This window comes from Ochlerotatus camptorhynchus, unplaced genomic scaffold (genome assembly GCF_037179485.1).
Source record: "Ochlerotatus camptorhynchus isolate MF236.1 unplaced genomic scaffold, CSIRO-AGI_Acam_v1.1 ptg000503l, whole genome shotgun sequence".
In the NCBI taxonomy this organism is placed as follows: domain Eukaryota; kingdom Metazoa; phylum Arthropoda; class Insecta; order Diptera; family Culicidae; genus Ochlerotatus; species Ochlerotatus camptorhynchus.
Window position 1 is genome coordinate 1,982,311 of NW_027040988.1, and position 19,676 is coordinate 2,001,986.

The window sequence follows — 19,676 nt, forward strand, 5'->3', positions numbered from 1 at the left end:
TATTGTGAACATGTTTAAGAAGTTCTAAGCACCTCAGAAAAGCTAGATCTAGAGATCTTTGGGAAATTTCAGATCTTAAAAGCAGTTCCCATGACTTTAGTTCAGACTTTTTGGAGCAGTTTAAATATCTATAATCGTAAATTTAGAAAAATGGAGAACCCTTAATATTTTCCGAGAATTTCAGGGAGGTACAGAGAATTTATAAAAAAACTTCAGAAATATTTCAGGAACTTCACAGAAGTCCAAAGAAATTCAGGGAAATTTATTTTCAGTAGAATTGAGAGCTTTAGCGAAGCTTCGAGAACATCAAGACAGATCAGAGAATCAAAGGGCAGTTCAAATAAATTCAAGAAAATTGTAGAAACCTTAAAGAAGTTCCGGAAACTTCAGCAAAGCTCCGATAGAACTTCTGGATATGATGGATATTTCAAGAACTTTAAAAAATGCGAAAATTAAGCTAAGATTATTAGAGAATATCAACAAAGTTCCATTAATTTAAAAAAAATGCGAGAGCTTTTAGCAAGCAGCGATAAATATCTTCAAGACATTCCAGAGAACTTAGAATTGAGATAATTTAATGATATTCAGCGAAGTTCCGAGTACTTCCAGGACGATTAGATAGCTTCAGAATAATCTCATTAACTTAAGCAAATTTGCAGAGACTTACAAGGAATTCCGTGGAATTATGGGGTATTCCAATAATTCTATGATTGATCCAAAAACGTCAGGGAATTTTGAATATATATATATCAGAAAAATTGCCGGATTATTAACTTCAGGTAAGCATAGGTAAGCTCAGGAAAAATAAGTGAGCGTTTTTGATGGTTAGAATAAAGGGTGTCCACGATGAAATTGCCACACTATGAAATTGCTCTAACTTTTTAACCGTTGGGTAGAATTTAATGAAAATTTGGGTGGATTTAGTTCATAGTGCATTATTTACATCCTGCAAATTTTAAAGTCCTGTGATCAAAACTCGCGGAAATGGAGTCGAAAGAACAGCTCGTGCGTGATAAAATCTTGCGCATTCATCACGAGAACAAGGATCTCTCGCATCGTTCCATCGCTAAAACGTTGGGAATCGCGAATTCCACGGTGTCGCGAGTGATTAAGCGGTTCGAGGAACGGTTGACCACCGATCGGAAGCCCAGAAGTGAAGGAAAAAGTATTCCGTACAACACCAAAAATCACAACCGCGTAGTTGGGGCCTTCAACCGAAATCCGAACGCCTCCGTTAGGGATGTGGCTAAGAAGCTGCACCTAAGCCGAAGTTTTGTCCAGAAGGCCAAAACTAAGGCTGGGCTTCGAACGTTCAAGGTACAAAAGGCCCCTAATCGCGACGAGAAGCAGAACAAGTCCGCCAAAACCCGTGCCAGGAAGTTGTACCTCAACATGCTGACGAAAGTTGAATGCTGCATCATGGACGACGAAACATATGTGAAGGCCGACTTCAAACAGAACCCCGGCAACCTGTTTTTCACGGCCAAGGATAAGTTCAGCGTTCCGGAGCATGTCCGCACTCAGAAGATGTCCAAATTTGCGAAGAAATTCCTGGTTTGGCAAGCCATCTGCACGTGCGGGAAGCGGAGTGCACCTTTCGTGACCCAGGACACGATGAACGGACAGGTGTACATAAAAGAGTGCCTCCAGAAGCGGCTGCTTCCTCTCCTGAAGGCCCACAACGTCCCAACAATCTTCTGGCCGGATTTGGCCTCATGCCACTCCAAGGACGTGCTGAAGTGGTATGCGGACAATAAGGTCAATTTCGTGCCGAAAATGTTCAACCCTCCCAACACTCCGGAGCTCCGCCCCATCGAGAAGTACTGGGCGATTATGAAGCAGCACCTTCTTAAACGACCTAAGGTAGTGAAGACAGTCGAGGAACTGAAGAAAGTATGGGTTTACATGCAAAAAACGGTTGATTCACAGGTTGTGCAGAATCTTATGGCCGGGGTTAAGGCCAAGGTGCGGGCATTTGCGTATGGACTGTAAATAAAATACGAGTAAAATGGTAAAATGAAGTTTAATAGTTATTTCTCAATCCATGAAAATTTGATGGCAATCGGATGAAAACTCGAATCTTGCGAATCAATTTTGTGTGTGGCAATTTCATCGTGGACACCCTTTACCTAAGTAAAATTGTCGAAACTTCAAGGCAAATCAATTAATTTCAGTAAAGTTGCGGGTTCTTAAAATATACCGATCAATTTTGGGCTGTCTAGAGAACTTTAAAGAAATTCAATAATCGTTTAGGTAGTTTTAATAACTCCAGGAAAGTCTAGACTATTGAAGAAGTTTTAAATCAGTGTCGATGATTTAATGGAAGTTTCAGAAAAATCATGAGAACTTCAGTGAAAATCAAAAAACAATATTAATTATTTCGTTCTTATTCCATGAAAAGTGTCAGAAATTTAGAAAAACTTCGAAAACTTCACAGAAGGACAGTGGTCTTCAGAAACATTTCGAGAACTTCATAGAAAACATTGGAACTTAAGGGGAGATCCACGAACTTCAGGAATTTTTATGAACATTAGCAAAATGCGGGAGCATTTGAAAACAAGTTTAATAAGCTCCGAAAATTGGAGGAATTTCAGGGAGAGGTCAGTTCCATTAGTTTCAGAAAATTAGTGGAAAATTTAAAGCAGTTCCCAGATAACTTCAGAAACGTTAAAAATTTAATTGAGGTCTTCGCATGAGTTCAGAAGTTCACTGAAGCTTAAACAATTTAAGGACGGTACAATTAAATTCAGCGCAGTACAACAAGCTTCATGAGAACTGTAAAAACGTTAGAGCAGTTTTGAGAATTTAAGAAAAGATCAGAGAACCTCAGAGCAGTTCCGTTAACATTAGAGAAGTAATATAAAGTTCAAAGAAGTTTAGAGAACTTCAGCGAACTGTTAAACCTTTAGAAGAGATTCATGATCGTTAGAGGAAACTTTAGGAAGTCCTATAAAATTCAGAGAAGTTTAAGAATTTGATGAGTAGTATTGTGAGCATCAGGCTAGTTTCTCAAACTACAAAAGAACTTTAAGGCAAATTCATTAACTTCAGGAAAAATTTGGAAAGTTCTCAGAATAGTCATTCCATATTCAATGGGAATTTTGATGAAGATATCATTCGAACTCTATTTTCTTTTAGTTTTCCTCGCAATAACCTTCAAATTCTCCACAATAAGACACCCTTTGGAAAGATTGTCGGAATATTCATTGAATTCATTTCAGATTTCCTTGTGAATTTCACTCCTTCCCTTGGAATTCTACTCACATTGAAAGTCTCATAAGAAATCATTGGCATTTCTACTCACAATTCCTTAGATTTCTTATCATATTTTTTTTGGCAAAATCTCCTGAATTTATTTTCCGAATTCCTTTGAAGATGTTCTGGAGTTATTCTCAGATTTAATTGTAATCCTTCTTTTATCCAATGACTTAATGCTCCGAATTTATTTTCTCCCACAAACTTAATGAAATCATCCTCAGAGTGCCCTTCGAATTTTCCTTTGAAGTTCACAGGAGTTGTGCTCCTCAGAGATTCCTAAGAGTTTTCAATAAAATTTATTTTTAATTCAATTCAGGGTCACTTTTTCGTCACTATTTTTACAACTATAAGTCACTATTTAGTCACTTATTTCTTCAACATGGTCACTAAAATCACTAGTTTTTGACAGCAGTGATGGCTACCAGCCCTGAAATAATTAATTTTCGATTCGTGTAGCATATGGTAACCCTAATAAGCAAATACCATAAACGAACTGTATCCCGGGTGGGTAATTTATCCCACAAATGGTTTGTAGGAACACGTCGTTTAGCTCTCTTTTATGGTTATTTTTATTAGGGAAGCGAAATTTAACCAGGGTGGTTCAGTTATTTTTCATTAGGGTGGACCTTTAAGATTTTACTATTTTACTTGTAATTTGATTTTTATTATATTAAAAGGGACCATCATAATGAAAAAAAGAAATCGGTTATTATTAGTTAGGTAGGTTCCGATTCTACACATTGTAGTTTCATTTTTGTACGTGTGATCTTGACATTTTTACCTAGGGATATGTACTAACCCCCTTAGGTTTTTGATATTTTTTTAGTGGGAATGACACTGATGAATACTGCCCATTGTAGTCGAAATACGTATCTGTCATGGATACCAAAATTAATTAAGTGAAGTTAAATGGAAGATAACCTTGTTTTGCTGATTTATAATATAATCAGTTAGATATTTTGGAAATAGTGCTTCAAAATTTAATTGAACGGTAGTGTGATTTTGCGGCAAAAAAACGCACTTTCCTTATTTTTTTGAACTTTGACATCCGATATCTCAGAAACTACAACTGCTAGATGTTCGTAGTTTTGAGGTTCTCTTAGTTGAATCGACTATCGACAAAAAAAATACAAGAACAGGATTGGTGAAAGTCGATTTTTCGATTTTGTCCGCCTGATTAGGGTAATTTGCTAATTGTTGTACACCACCCAATTGTTGCACCTTTCACATTGTTTACTGTGCAGCATTTGTCTATGACCATAAAGTTTACCAATCATGATGACATGCTTATTAGTGATCAAATTTTGAAAGGTTAAACATGTTTTTGGCTATTCAGCGTAAAAAAATATTGTGATAAAACATGTTCTAAGTGTTTTTGACAGTGTGCATATGATTTCTTAATTTTTCAGCTAATAATCCTCAGTTGTAAAATAAACTATAACTAACTCACAATGCATTTAAATTAATTAATCTGTGCAGGAAAATTTGGTTATTATTTTATCTGTCGATGAATTGCCGTCTATCAGTAATGCAAAATATACAGAAAAGGTAATAATGTTCTATAATTGGATCACATTTGGACTCTTGGTCCTGGATTGGATTATTGTCTATGGAGATAACGCCTAAAGGTATGCAACGTTTCATATTAACACTCCGAATACGGTGGGTAAAAAACTAACTTAGCCATTTCTTAATGAATTTTAAAAATTGTGGTACCTTTAGAATTCCTAGAGTTTTTAGATGATTTTGATTGTAAAAAGATTGAAAATAGAGTCTACCTTTTAAAAAAGCGAAAAGAGTTGTTACACGTTTTTTTTGAAAAGTGTGTTTGTATGGATTTGCAAGTGGCGCAAGATCTGTAATTTAGATTAATGGGCACAAATGTTCACAATTAGTCAGAAAACAGTCATGGTTCCTGAACATCCGTAAAAGTAGTAAATCCACAATCCTGATCCTAAAACTCCGCGTTTTTTTTATAAACATTAGGAACTGTGATAATAGAAGCAATTTGGGGTTGTGAAATAAATATGAACCTGGATGTCCATAGGACCGTCCTCCGGAAGATCCGGAACATCCGTAAAAGTGGTCAATCCATGAAACTGATCCTAGAGCTCCGTGGTTTTCTTGAAAACGTTAGGAACTGTGATATTAGAATGAATTTGGGATCGTGACATAATCAAAGACTCAGATGGCCATCGGACCGTACTCCGGGAGATCCGAAAAAAACGGAAAAGTGGTTAATGTGTGGAACTGATCCTAGAGCTCCACGGTTTTTTCGAAAACACTTGGAACTGTCATATATAAATTAATTTGCGGTTGTGACATAAACATGTACCTAGAAGGCCATGGGACTGTCCTCCGCAAGATCTAGAACATCTTTTAAAATGGTCAATCCTCGAAACTGATCCTAGAGTTCTACGTTTTTTTCCGAAAGCATGTGGAACTGCGATATAAGAAAGAATTTGGGGTCATGACATAAACATGGACCCAAATGGCCATGGGGCCATCCTCTGGTAAGTCCAGAACATCCGTAAAAGAGGTCAATCAATGAAACTGATCCTGTAGCTCCGCAATTTTTTTTTACAAAAACATTAGGAACTGTAATATTTGTGGTCGTGACAAAAACATGGACCTGGATGGCCATAGGAAGATACGGAAAATCCGTCAAAGTGATCAAGTGGTTTCTTATATCACAGTGTTTAAAAAAGAACTGCAGAGCTCTAGGATCGATTCGCGAATATGAACCCTTGAATCCCAAAAAAAAAAACTGGGGAGCTTTAGGATCAGTTTTATTGATTGACCTCTTTTACGGATGTTCTGGACTTACCAGAGGATGGCCCCATGGCCATTTGGGTCCATGTTTATGTCATGACCCCAAATTCTTTCTTATATCGCAGTTCCACATGCTTTCGAAAAAAAACGTAGAACTCTAGGATCAGTTTCGAGGATTGACCATTTTTTAAAGATGTTCTAGATCTTGCGGAGGACGGTCCCATGACCTTCTAGGCACATGTTTATGTCACGACCGCAAATTAATTTAAATATGACAGTTCCAAGTGTTTTCGAAAAAACCGTGGAGCTCTAGGATCAGTTCCATACATTGACCACTTTTACGGATTTTTAGGATCTTCCGGAGGACGGTCCGATGGACATCTGGGTTCATGTTTATGTCACGATCCCAAATTCATTCTAATATCACAGTTCTTAACGTTTTCAAGAAAACCACGGAGCTCTAGGATCAGTTTCGTGAATTTTCCCCTTTCACGGATGTTTCCGATCTTCCGGAGGACGGTCTCATGGCCATCAAGGTTCATGTTTATGTCACAACCCCAAATTGCTTCTATCATCACAGTTCCTAATGTTCAAAAAACTGCGGAGCTCTAGGATCAGGATCGTGGATTTACTACTTTTACGGATGTTCCGGATCTTCCGCTGGACGGTCCCATGGCTATCAAGGTCCATGTCCCAAATTCATTCTTATATCACAGATCCTAATGTAAAAAAAAACGCAGAGCTCTAGGATCAAGTTCATTGATTGACCACTTTTACGGATGCTCCGGATTTTTTGAGGACCGTTCCGTTGTCTCCAGGATCCATATATAGGAACTATGACTGTTTTCTGGCTAATTGTGAACATTTGTGCCCATTAATCTCAATTACAGATCTTGCGCCACTTGCAAAACTCTACAAACACACTTTTCAAAAAAACGTGTAACAACTCTTTTCGCTTTTTAAAAAAGTAGACGACTCTATTTTCAATTTTTTTTTGCAATCAAAATCATCTACAAACTCTAGAAATTCTAAAGGTACCACCATTTTTGAAATTCATTAAGAAATGGCTAAGTTGGGACATTGCAAACTTGCCGTTACACGTTTTTCGGAGGCATCGTATTCGGAGTGTTAAACAGCTGCTGCATATGTTTTACTTCTATTGTTGACTGGTTCAATAAAATAACTTATATCGTAGGTACACTATACCGAATAGTTACATCCAAGGTTGCAAAGACTCATTTCAGCTAAAACAATGTTTTTCTAAATTATGAAATAATTAGATGCCATGATCAAATTTTGAATTGGTAGGATACAAGAAGAGGTTGCAAAGAATGTGTTTGACATATTAAACCTGTTTATTTCACTTCATGAGAGTCACAGTCAGCGATTTTTCACAAACTCACTCACTCACTCACTCACTCACTCAGCGATCAGCAAATCGCTGATTGTGACTCATAGAAAGCAAAATTTACAGGTTTTATGTTTCCAACGCATACTTTGTAACCTCTTCTTGTAAGTTACAAGTAAAACATGCCATCATACCATCTTTTGGTTTTATTATTCCGAAAAACATTATTTTAGCTGAAATGAGTCTTTGCAACCTTGGTTACATCATCTAAAAGAATCCCTGAATGATTCTTCTTGCTGAAAACATTAATTTTAAGTGCATTTAACCATATTTCATGGGTGTGCAATAATAGAATTTTAATGCAACAATTGGGCTCTGAGGCACATTCAAAAACAAAAAACTTAGTAAAAGGAAAGTTTTTTTTGAATATACACTGCTTATCAGATCTGAAAATGCGTCATTTATCACATTGAAAGGTTTCACGATGAATTGCTTTTTCAAAAACGTTGTCAACCTCGTCAAAACGCGAAATAACAAAAAGCACGTGCTTAACCTTGCAACAATTGGGAAATTACCCTAATGCTGCGGAGGCACTATGTTATCGTGTGCTACTCGTTTCGCGCTATTTCGGTGGAGACGCACCGTTATTTACTATACCAGTGCTGGTTAATAATTTAAAGCGTCTGGTAGGTGGCATTGAGGTCGATTTATTTAATGTCGGAGAAAGTGTAATTTTGGGCACGCTCCGTAAAGCAGGGTGCATTTGATCACTGTTTGGATTCATTTTTGAACATGTTTTGCAAGAATTAAGTAAAATTTTAGCTTATATATTTTAAACAAATATTGGCATGCATAGTAAAGTTGTCCTCTGCCAACAAAAATAGAATTCTATTTTTTTTCCCTTAATTTTTTTCCGTCGATCTTGTTTTCTGTGCTAAGCACCAATGCTACCGACACCAGGGAGGCAGCTCCCACACCTGGACCTATCGACCCATCAACTCATGAACCGGGGACCAACGGCTTTACTTCCCTTCCGAGGGAAGGCGTGATCAGAGAAGTTATACCTCAGAACATCCCGGCGGCGGCGACTGGGATTGAACCCAGGCCTGCTGGGATGAGAGGTAATCATGCTTACCACTACACCACCGGCACCGCTTAAAATAGAATCATACTAACCTACTATTACACGAAATTTACTCCATTGACATTTAATCCTTTGGTGGAGAGGCGAAAACCAATGTATCAATACCAATTCAGGAACAAAATGACAACAAAGCTTATCTAAGATTTTCTCCGGGGAAAGAAATATGTTCAAGACAAGAAATATTTATGTTGACAGATTTTGAAAATAAAATCACGATCCCATATATGAAAATGAAATCAAAATGCTATGCCCTGGCATATTTTCAACGCTCTAGGACTAGAATGAACTCATTCGAAGAATTGTCTTACCATTGTGCATTAAACTCTTCAACGATTTTATTTACCTTCCAAGAGTGAAGCAGCACTGAACATATTTTTATCAGCTCGTTTCTGTCATAAGCAGATGAATGAAACATATTTTTCAAATGCGTAATTATTCCGTCGAATGCTTCTGCTTTACTGATGTCTGTTGAATCCGCATCAAAGATATTCTGTCGTACTGCTTGTACAGCTGATTTATGTACACGATAGTCCGTGCTCCTCATATTCCTCAATGAAATTGGTGAAACATTCAACGATGCTATTGAAAATTTCTACATTATATGGTCCCTGCATAATGAGCATCTCTGTTCAAAACAAATTAATGGATCATTGAAGATGCTGAGGTTTTGACAGCACCGTACTGTGGCTACCACAGTATTTTACATTGGTTCGTTCGTATACAGTAGCGCCAAATGAAAACTGTGGTGGGTTCAAAACTCAGCCATCTAAAATGATCCATTGGTAGTAGGTTCCAGGGTGCCTTCCATTCATTTTGACTCAAAAAATGTTTCAAAAAATTATGGAATAATAAGATATTATGAAAATATTTTGATTGTGTAAACAACAAGAAAAGACTGTAAAGTCTGTATTTGACACATAACACCCGCCAATTTTGCTATATGAGAGTCGCGATAAGCGATTTTGTAATTTATCTCACCCACTCTTCGCGAAGAGGCGATCAGAAAAACGCTCATTGTGACTCTGTCAAAGCTAAATTTGCAGGTTTGATGTGTCAAACACAAACTTAACAATCTTCTTCTATTACTCACACACACAAACAAAATATCATCATATCATCTTATTATTCCATAACTTCATAAAACATTTTTTTAGTCAAAATGAATGGAAGGCACCCTGGTAGGTTCAATTAACTACCTATTAATTTGTTTTAAACAATTAGAAATTTAACGCTAAAGTACAGGATGCTCATTATGCCCCACCTGTTCACTAGGGTAGGAGTAGGAACTCATCGATATAGAAATAAGACCGAATTCAAATTAAGTTTAGCTATCGGGGCAGAATGAAATAAAAAAAAGATGAATGATCGGGTCGAATGCTACGTTTTCCAATTGCTATTCCAGACACATTTAACAAATGCCCAAAAATAGAACATCAAACATGAAAGGAGAACAAATTTGTTTATCTTTGGATTGCGGTGTGCTGCATAAAAACTGCCCTACCATAGGCAAGCATGCTTGAGTATTGACGGGTTGTTTTCAGGATTCATTGTTTATCATTTCATACAATCATGTGGAAGGCTCACCACTAGACAGAGTCCGATTTCAAAATGCATTTCCAAGGCGTGCGTATTTATCTTTCGTTATCGCTTCAATATGATCCGAAAATGCACAATATTTACCAAACACTGTCACGATCGGAGATAAATATGTTAATCTTCACATATGCTATGTATTCAACCTTTTCGTGAGTGGCATATGTATGTTTGACTATTTTTTTGGTAACATTCAGTTGATAAACCAGGCGGCGAAGTTCAGCTTTTCTTTGAGCGTCAGATGTTTCTTTAAATACTATTTTAGTTGTTCACTCAAATGCGCATGAAAGTTCGAAGGCACAGAACAAATTCAAATTCAGCAAAAAGACTATTTGTATATTCCATAGGCTGCCGTTGTCATGGCTGATTTACCGATTCTTTAACATTCCTCAGGAAACCATTCCCCAAAATGCACAATTCCCCAGAAAATTTCTTCCCAGAATGCACACAACACTCCCATTAGAATAATAAATCAAGTAAAGATGGGACTGATATGCCACGCAGGGCAGTAAACAGCTGTAACATTTTAACTAAAGGGTGTATTCGTGGAAAATGACACAGACATGAACAGCTGTAACTTTTTAACTATTATACCAAATGACTTAAGATTTTCAGTGAGTCCATAACGTACATATGTGATTCTTATGATAACAACATGCTGTCTAATCAAGTGTCTTATACATTTTGTGCAAATTTTAAATCAGCGGTTATGCAAGGAAATTTTTCCGTCATTGTTACTGTTGAATCTTGGAACGGAAACAAAGTTTTTAGAAAATATTATATTTCAAAATAGTGTGCCGTTAGTTCGAAATTTCACTTAAAACATTTGGCTCATTTTGACTTTAAAAATCAAAACCTTTCCAAACAATTAAAAAATTAATCTTTTAACGCCAAACAAAAACTTTTTGATCTTTCATAGTTTAAAGATTCATAATCAGTGAATAAATTGAATGTAAAACCAACGTAAAAATAGACAAAATTCCGTTTTTTTGCCGCTGTACAACATGTTTAGGACAACCCCCTCCCCATGGACATGGAGGTTGACGGTACTGAAGCAAAGGGTTATGTTTAATTTCTTTATATTTGCAACGATGAAGATTTCCTATTGTGCCACATTCTTGGTTGTTAATAGAACTTCCTTGATGAAATCGGCTGCTTCATGCAGACTGAGCAATTCTGATTATAGTATCAGATTTGTTCTGTATACAGAGGAACTTCTCACCAATAAAGTAATGATCTTCTAGTAAATTTTGCATATAATTTTAAAAATATTTTATTTTATTTAAGCATATTATTTTTGTTACAGTCAATTTGAATAAGCATACGATACAAGAGATTTAATATTACTTGCTCGTTTTTGCGTAAAATAATCAATATTTATTTTACTTGTAATTATCTTTGAAAGTTTTTTTCAAGTTTTTTTTTGTGATCTGAAATTTTTCCCAATTTGGTTAGAAGTTTCGAATCTAACGCATGCCCACAGGCCTAATAGAAAGATAGGCAGAAAAAGTGTATCATGAAGAATGGTTGCATGCAGGGTTGCTTTCACTCACTTGCAACATGTACAACTGTACTTGAAAAGATGAGTGATTTTCGGAGTTTTGAATTCGTTAGATGTTGATTTGTGTTGTTGGATGCGGGAGGAGATTGGAGGGCGGGTGTTTGACGCATAGAGCCTGTCAATTTCGCTTTCAGAGTGTCGCAGTCAGCGGTTTTATGGTTCGTGAGCGCTCGCGATTCGTAGAATCGTTGATTGTGACTGCAAGTGGATTTGACGGGTTTTGTGTGTCGGACGCTTGCTTTTTGGCCTCTTCTTGTGTCTAACATGTGCAGAGTATCATTATAACGTCTAATGGTTTCTTGGAATGGAGATTCCTGGTGGCGTGAAATATATTTGTGAGAATATCTTTTGAGATTTTAGCAGTCACGTTTTGTTTGTAGTTTATATTTTATTTCTTTCATGTAATTATTGTAAATAATAGTTATTCAACAATAGATAGTTCATCCATATATTCGTACTTTGACGCGAAGCGCTGTGGATTATAAGATGCTCGATGACCCTGAAGGGATCGATTTTGCTTACTGAGCAGAAAATCATGGATTTAACCCCAAGTTCTTCCACAGTACAATAAATCGCCACCATCATTTGTATATTTGATATTAAACATTAACCTCGGAAACTATTTGCATATCAAGCGAAAACGTAGTCCTGTATTGTCGCGAGGCGTTATGGTTCTGAGATGCTCGATGACCCTGGAGGGATCGTTATTGCTTACTGAGCAGAAATTCATGGGTTTAATCCCAAGCTCTCCGTCATGACTCTTAAATTCATTATCACTAAACAAAATGAATGTGTTCTTTCGATAGCCGGCTATCGAGAGATTAAATAAACAACAAATAAACAATACATACTTTTGGTTGCATCGGCAACTTGAGGTGAATCCTAACCGAATACCCTACCCAATCCTCCAACTCCATAGCACTTATGAGGGTGTCGCTAAGTCGGTGGCCTCTCGTTAAGTAAGTACTGCATCAACATTTCCTTCCCTATCCCTAGTTATGGTAAAGATGGGCGTGGCCGGGAATAGCGACAGTCATGCTTCTGTTACTCTTGTTTAGATTGGAACCAATGTTTACTCCCCAGCATTATTCGTGAAAGTAGTCTAACTGAGAATTTCAGAAGAGACGTGAGTGTCGCTAGTATCCAATCTACGAAGTATATCATAACAACGCTAACGCTAACGCTAACATGTTTAGGACAACATATTTTTTACTTAGCAAGCAAGCAATTTAGTATAATAGTTAAAAAGCTACAGCTGTTTATGTTTGTGCCATTTTCCATGAATACACCTTTTATTTATTTCTTTACTTATTTTATTTGTACAGTCAGCAGGTTTTAACCCAACCCCAATGACTTACTTGAATTAAGTAACATGTAAAAATAACATCAAACAGATAGGCCTCTCCGAAAATTATGTTTTATCATACGTCTAGACAAGTTAAAATCGAAACACTCGAAACACTCGAAACAATTATCAAAAACACGACATATACTCTTGATGGGTTCGTGCATTCCATCATTAGTCCTAGATCTAGCTATATTGAGAAACGTATGGGAACAAAGGGCACGGCTGTGGATGTGTTCACGTTCAGTTGACTAAGAAGCTCTGGGCAATCGATATTGGATGATAGTAAGCCGCTGACGAAAGAAACTTTTTTGGCTCAACTCTGGTACTATCTTCGGTCCCAAGCTAATCGATACACCCCTCGAAACATGGGAAAATCCACGAGCCCCTCATTTTATCTGTCAAAATTTCATAGAGGTTGCTGACGTTTATCGTACGCACACTACGTTACGTATACGTATACGCAAAATGTTTTCACCGGGAAAAAAATTTCATAGCGGAAAATTTTCCCGATGAAAAGAAATCACTGACACAATCACACTTTAGCAATCTCTATAGAGAATCAAAACAAACATAGTTTTTTTTTTTTTTTTTACTTTATTATAGAGATTTTTAGCCATAGGCTAGTTCATCTCTTAAACAAACATAGTGTAGTACCAGAATTTCAACTAGAATGGGGTACGTTAATCGATTTGCTTGGGACCAATAGGCTAGTCAAGTAGTAAGCCGATTTCAAATCGATAGTTTCGTATTGATTGTGGCTAAAGCGCAACATAATGCCTTCAAGCAATACACATCCTTTAAATGTCTAAATAAAACAGCAAAAAAAGGGGTAATCTTCCATTTAATTCCACTTAATAAATTTTGGTATCCATGACAGATACGTATTTCGACTACAATGTGCAGTCTTCATCAGTGGTATACCTGTGATCTTGACTTTTTTTACCTAGGAGATGAGTACTTAAGGGGGTTAGATTTTGATAAGTTCTTTAGTGGGAATCAGGGTGCCTTCCATTCATTTTGACTAAAAACATGTTTAAGGAAATTATGGAATAATAAGATATTATGATGGTATTTTGTATGTGTAAGTAACAAGAAAAGATTTTAAAGCTTGTGTTTGACACATAAAACCTGCAAATTTAGCTTTGACAGAGCCACAATGAGCGATTTTCTGATCGCCTCTTCGCGAAGAGTGAAGAGCGAAGAGTGGGTGAGATAAATGACAAAATCGCTTATTGCGACTCTCATGCAGCAACATTGGCTGATATTATGTGTCAAACATAAACTCCACAATCTTTTCTTGTTGCTCACACAAACAAAATATTATTATAATATCTTATTATTCCATAATTTCATAAAACATTTTTTTAGCCAAAATGAATGGAAGGCACCCTGTGGGAATGACACTGATGAAGACTGCACATTGTAGTTAACACTTGAAACGTAGTCGTGGAGGGCCAGTGGTCGTATACGTCGAAAGGAAATAACAGAGAACATTTAGAAACATTTAAGACCATACGATTTGTCTGACACCAAGCTGCGAAGGCCTCTAGTTGTTCTTGAAGAAAGAAAACGTCACTTGGTTTGTTGATAACATAATGTCGTAAGCATAAGATTTTTTGTGACATTTATGTTGTGTTTAAATCTGTGCGGATTTGCTAGCGCTAGTGTACTAGCCAGCACGAAATTCAGTTGCTCCTGAAATCTCATGCTGATAGACGCTGATGTCCTGTTTACATTATGCTGGCTACTATCCAGTATTTTACGATCGCTCATGGCCACCACAATCTGGCTGAGTTTCTGGTAGGGAACATAAGATTTGAAGTTTGGCTTGAGTCGTTTGACGTGTAAACGTTCAAATTTGAACGTTTACACGTCAAACGACACAAGCCAAACTTCAAATCTAATGTTCCCTACCAGAAACTCAACAAGTTGTGGCGGCCATCACCCAACAAACAATTTGTGCTGATTAAGGGCTGAATAAGCTATGTTTTTGCTGAAGAAGCATATTTTTGCCTGCATAAGCTCTTATTCTGCTTCCAATGTTTGTTGGGGAGCGCTCGTGAAATGCTTGACAGTGCTAGTACACTAGCGCTAGCAAATCCGCAAAGATGTCAACACCACATGAGGAAGTTTAAAGCCACGGAAATAAAAAAAAAAAAATATTGGGAAAAATTATCAAAAATCTAAGAAAATCTGTTTTTTCCCTAGATTCTTCACAAAAATTACACACCTAAAAATACCTAATTCAGTGCCAACATTTCAAAGGGGCGTAATTGTATTTGTATACAATGGCTTTAGCCGTCGATTTCTCGCAAATAAAAGCTCACTCATGAAAATTAATTACACCAGCAGATAGAGGAATGTTTCCTCTACCAGCTAGCATTGTTAATTTGGAGGAGTGAGCTTTTATTTGCGAGAAATCGACGGCTAAAGCCATTGTTTACAAAAGCAATTACGCCCCTTTGAAATGTTGGCACTGAATTTTACACGTGACGGAATCCATCTTTGAATAAAGGATGAGACGTAAACAAACATGTCATGTAAAATTAAGTGCTCCAAGACTGACAAGTTTGAAAGTACGTTTGATTGAGCTGAATTTCGCGTCTATTATGACTCAATTTTATGTCAAAGTGGACGCTCAATATGTCAGTTTCAGGGCACCTAAATTAACATGATTTTTTTCTAAGTGTGTACATGTAAACATATTTTTTCTATTCAAAATTGGACTCTCAGCAAAACCGAAAAGTCGATGCTTTGTGGTTTTTTGAGTCCAACTTTATGCCATAATGACTTACAAAATTTGTGTTTGCACATGAATTTTCTTTGAAAATTAGAAAAAAATGCGATTTTTTTTTAGATTTCTTATATTTTTTGCAATATTTTTTGAAAAATTGAAATGTAATATTTTTTTTCGGAGCGGTAAACTTCCCCTTAAGGACGTTGTTAACATCGTTCATGTGTATAGCAGGAAAAGGAATGGTTCAAGATGACTGCCTTGTGGTACTCCGGGCTTAACTAGAAACGAAGACAAAACATGATCACCAAGCTTGATGTACAATTTCCGTCCAGTTAGGTACGATCGCAACCAACAGTGAAGGTTACCGTCAATTCCTAATCTGTCAAACTTGGCCAAGGCTATTTCTTGATCCATTCTATCGAAAGCAGATCCGTATAAATCGCATCCACATGCGAGCCTTTCTCCATTTGGCGAACGACGAAAGAAGTAAATGTCACAAGGTTGGTGGTAGTCGACCGTTTGGGAACAAATCCATGTTGGTCTGATGAGACATATTGCGAGCATTTCTGTGATAAGAAGTCCAGGACAATCAGTTCAAAAAATGTCGACGACGCACACAAGGCGGCAATAGTTGGAAACAGTACGCTTGCATCCTCTTTTATGAACCGGGAAAAAATGAGTTTTTCCAGCAGCTAGGGAAAACACCAGAAGCTATAGAGCAATTCTCTACAGATTGACGAATTTTTTAATTTTTTTTTAATTTGTCGGCTCCGATTTTGATGAAAATTTGCACAGTTGTTCTTTTTTAGTAAAGATGCCAATTTGTGTTATCAGTTCTTCAAATTGAATCACGACTACTTTTCTAACAGGGCCTGTGTAAAAATAGTACTAATGAGTTTAAAAATATATATTGCTGAAACGGTTTGTTGGATTGATTTGGTTTCTTGAGCAAAGTTGTAGATATAATTTTAGCAATAATGTTAAAAATATACACTGTAAAAAAAATCGTTTGTTTCAATGAAAAAAATTATATTTGTTATTAAAAAAGTTAATTTCTCAAAAAGTACAATTTTCGTTGTATACCTTATTGAAGCTCATATTATTTGCTACAAACTGGCAAAGTTTGGTGATGGTAAACTCAAAAACAAAAAAGTTATGATTTTTTGAAAATTTCACGATTTTTACATTTTTATTAAAAATACATGTTTTTCAACCGTGTATATTTTTTCAAGAATTGCATTTTAATTTTGGACAACTTTCTTGAAGACACCATTGCAATCAAGCAAGCTGTTTTTGCAATGTATTAAAATGTTTATTTTATAAGCGCTTTTCTACACAGGCCCTATTGGAAAAGTAGTCGAGGTTCGCTACCCCGAAAAGAAGCACCGTGAAATCAACGAAGGTATTAGAAAGAATCTTTTCAACTTCGCGCCTGAGGCTGACGAAGTGAATGAACTCAAAGAAGTTTTAGAAAACATGAAGGAAAAGTTTTCCAATGCATCCACTGCAAAAAGTGAAAAATTATTAATTTTATCGTTATTGCCTTATTCATGGTCAACACAAAAAATTATGGATCAATTTAATTTACTATTATTTATCAAGTATTTGCATGGAAATTGCACTTCGTAACTTCGACTGCCATTTTCCCAATGCCTACTTTTTCCATATGGGACTGATATGGGATTATAGGCAGATATTCGCAAATCAGTCCCATGTGGATTTTCGTAAATTTTGAGATAACAACGCTATCCACTGTCAATTGCCATCTACTTTCATATTATGTAGTTTTATCACATAAAATTAATAATTAAATTAATTAAAAATGTGAAAACAACATCACGTCAGTTTGTCCCATCAAGCAAAGTAATCACATATCAGTCCCATCCTGAAATTAAATCGTCCAGAAACTAAGTTAAAGTTTTGCTTTTTGAATCGTCATATTTTTCGCGGATATAACAAACCATGCATATTAATATAGGCAGTATTAATATAATAGCGTCTAGCATTTGAATTTAAAACCAAAATATATGTCCCTACAATATGCAGGTATAGGTATGTACTTTTTTATTAATTCATAATAAGTGATTTATTCAGTTCAATAAAATTCAAAAAACGATTATTTAGAATTACAAATAGTGTAATTTTAAAATAGTAATTTCTAGTAACTCAAAATAAAACCTCAGGCCGGAAGTACGATTAGTTGTTGTTACTTCCTGGTGGCGGAGGCGGAGGCGGTGGCGGTGGTGGTACTCCAGCAACGAAAGCAAATGGATTAATGACCCTTTGTGGTTGATGCTGCACCGGAAAATTATCATGCCAACTATGACCTTGCCGACCACGATAGCCACCTCCCCGTCCTCGTCGCTGGTGGTGAGGCTGGTGAACCTGGTATGGCTGATAAGACGGATGTCCTCCGTCGGGTGAATTCCGCCCACTTGACGAACAACTACCGCGTCGCCTTCGTGCTCTTCTTTCCTGCTCATCGTCGGAATAATCCAGTACATGATCCGGAGCTTCATTATCATCCAGCCAGCTGGCATCTGATCCTTTGTGTCTCATCAAATCCGAAAGAATGATAAAAGATGTATGCTCTGTCTGGGGTGCGCAATACACCGGCATTCCAACGGATATTCCTCTGCGGACAACATCTTGCCGATTGTTAAACAGAACACAATACATAGGAGCGACCACTTGTCCAATTACGTCAAAGATTTTCCCCAATGCTCGTTTGCCTTTCTCCAGGAAAAGAACCGTTTCCAAATTCAGCAGTTCGACTCCAGCATATGACTGAACAATGACTATCTGGGCAACAATGGATTGGACGTGTCCAATTGGTTTGCATTCTGCCTCCGATACAGAAATTTGAAGATCCTCGATCGGTGGTAATTCATTTAGAAGCACTTCTCCTTTGCTTTTGATAGGAGGATTAACTTGCGGACCATCCTCATCTTCAGAAATCTCATTCTCAGAACTGAAAAAATAAAACATTCATATAAATACCATTTAATAATCACACTATACGACAAAAAAACATACTCATCCATTCCAGTGGCTGTTGTTTCTGTGTCACTCACAATCACCGGGACATCTTGCATACGATAGCTACTGGTGTTTCGAATAACTTGAACATCATCAGAGCTTTCCGAACTTGTCGAAACACAGCGCACCGCTTGTGTATTTTTTCTCGGCAGTTCTTCATCTGAATCTGTTATATTGGATTCTGATTCCGAACTGATGTATTGACTTAGCAATGCTAGGGCACTGTTATTTATCTGAAGCACGGCCTTAGATTCCATCGCTTGCTCTGCAGCTACTTGTTCTTGGAAGGATGTTGGAATCTCTTGTTTTACGCTTATGCGGGGTACTGTCGGAAAATCCGACGCTCTGCGGGTGAAGTCCTAAAACATGAAACACATCAAAACCTAAAGCCTAGGAAGCAAATTCTACTTGAAAAAGCACCTCTGCTGATTCCATTTCCGCATCTGTTGGCTCTTCTTTAAACACAATAGATTGGACAGCGGCAGCACTCTCTGTCGTCATTTCGATTTCGGTCGATTCCATATTTTCTTTCGAAGTTGCAGATTGTTCCGAGCTTCCTTCCTGTGTGGGAATTTTCATTTCTTTATCGTTTATTTCGACAGGTGCAGCGTTAACTTGTTCCATTTGTTTGGATGTAGAATCATCTGCAACTTTCTCGGCTATTGATACTTCAGTCAGTGATACCGGTAGTTTTACGGTTTCACTATTTTCTCCTCTTGTATCCTCAGCGTCTATTGTTTTACTTTCTTGGGGTTCCATTGTTTCGAAGGACAATGCACAAAATCACAAAAAGCAATAATTCCAAAGGATCAGTGGATTGATTCACTCTGTAGAACACGCTGGTAACCACAACACATGTTATCTTTCATTATTTTG

General features: G+C 37.0%; 1 protein-coding gene across 1 annotated transcript; it reads right to left on the reverse strand.

Moving 5' to 3' along the window:
- Positions 1 to 17,813: 17,813 nt before the first annotated feature.
- Positions 17,814 to 19,676, reverse strand: LOC135712817 (H/ACA ribonucleoprotein complex non-core subunit NAF1). The gene is made up of 3 exons (XM_065235881.1): positions 19,221 to 19,676; positions 18,798 to 19,159; positions 17,814 to 18,732 (listed from the first exon to the last, which is right to left on the reverse strand). Exons 1-3 carry the CDS (start codon positions 19,557 to 19,559, stop codon positions 17,958 to 17,960), a joined length of 1,476 nt encoding a protein of 491 aa, XP_065091953.1. The 5' UTR covers positions 19,560 to 19,676; the 3' UTR covers positions 17,814 to 17,957.

Coding starts and splice junctions, on each gene's coding strand:
- LOC135712817 (XM_065235881.1), bottom strand. CDS start 19,559: ATGGAACCCCAAGAAAGTAAAACAATAGACGCTGAGGATACAAGAGGA. Junction 19,160..19,220: donor CGGAAATGGAATCAGCAGAG/GTGCTTTTTCAA, acceptor TTCATGTTTTAG/GACTTCACCCGCAGAGCGTC. Junction 18,733..18,797: donor ACAGCCACTGGAATGGATGA/GTATGTTTTTTT, acceptor TTATTTTTTCAG/TTCTGAGAATGAGATTTCTG.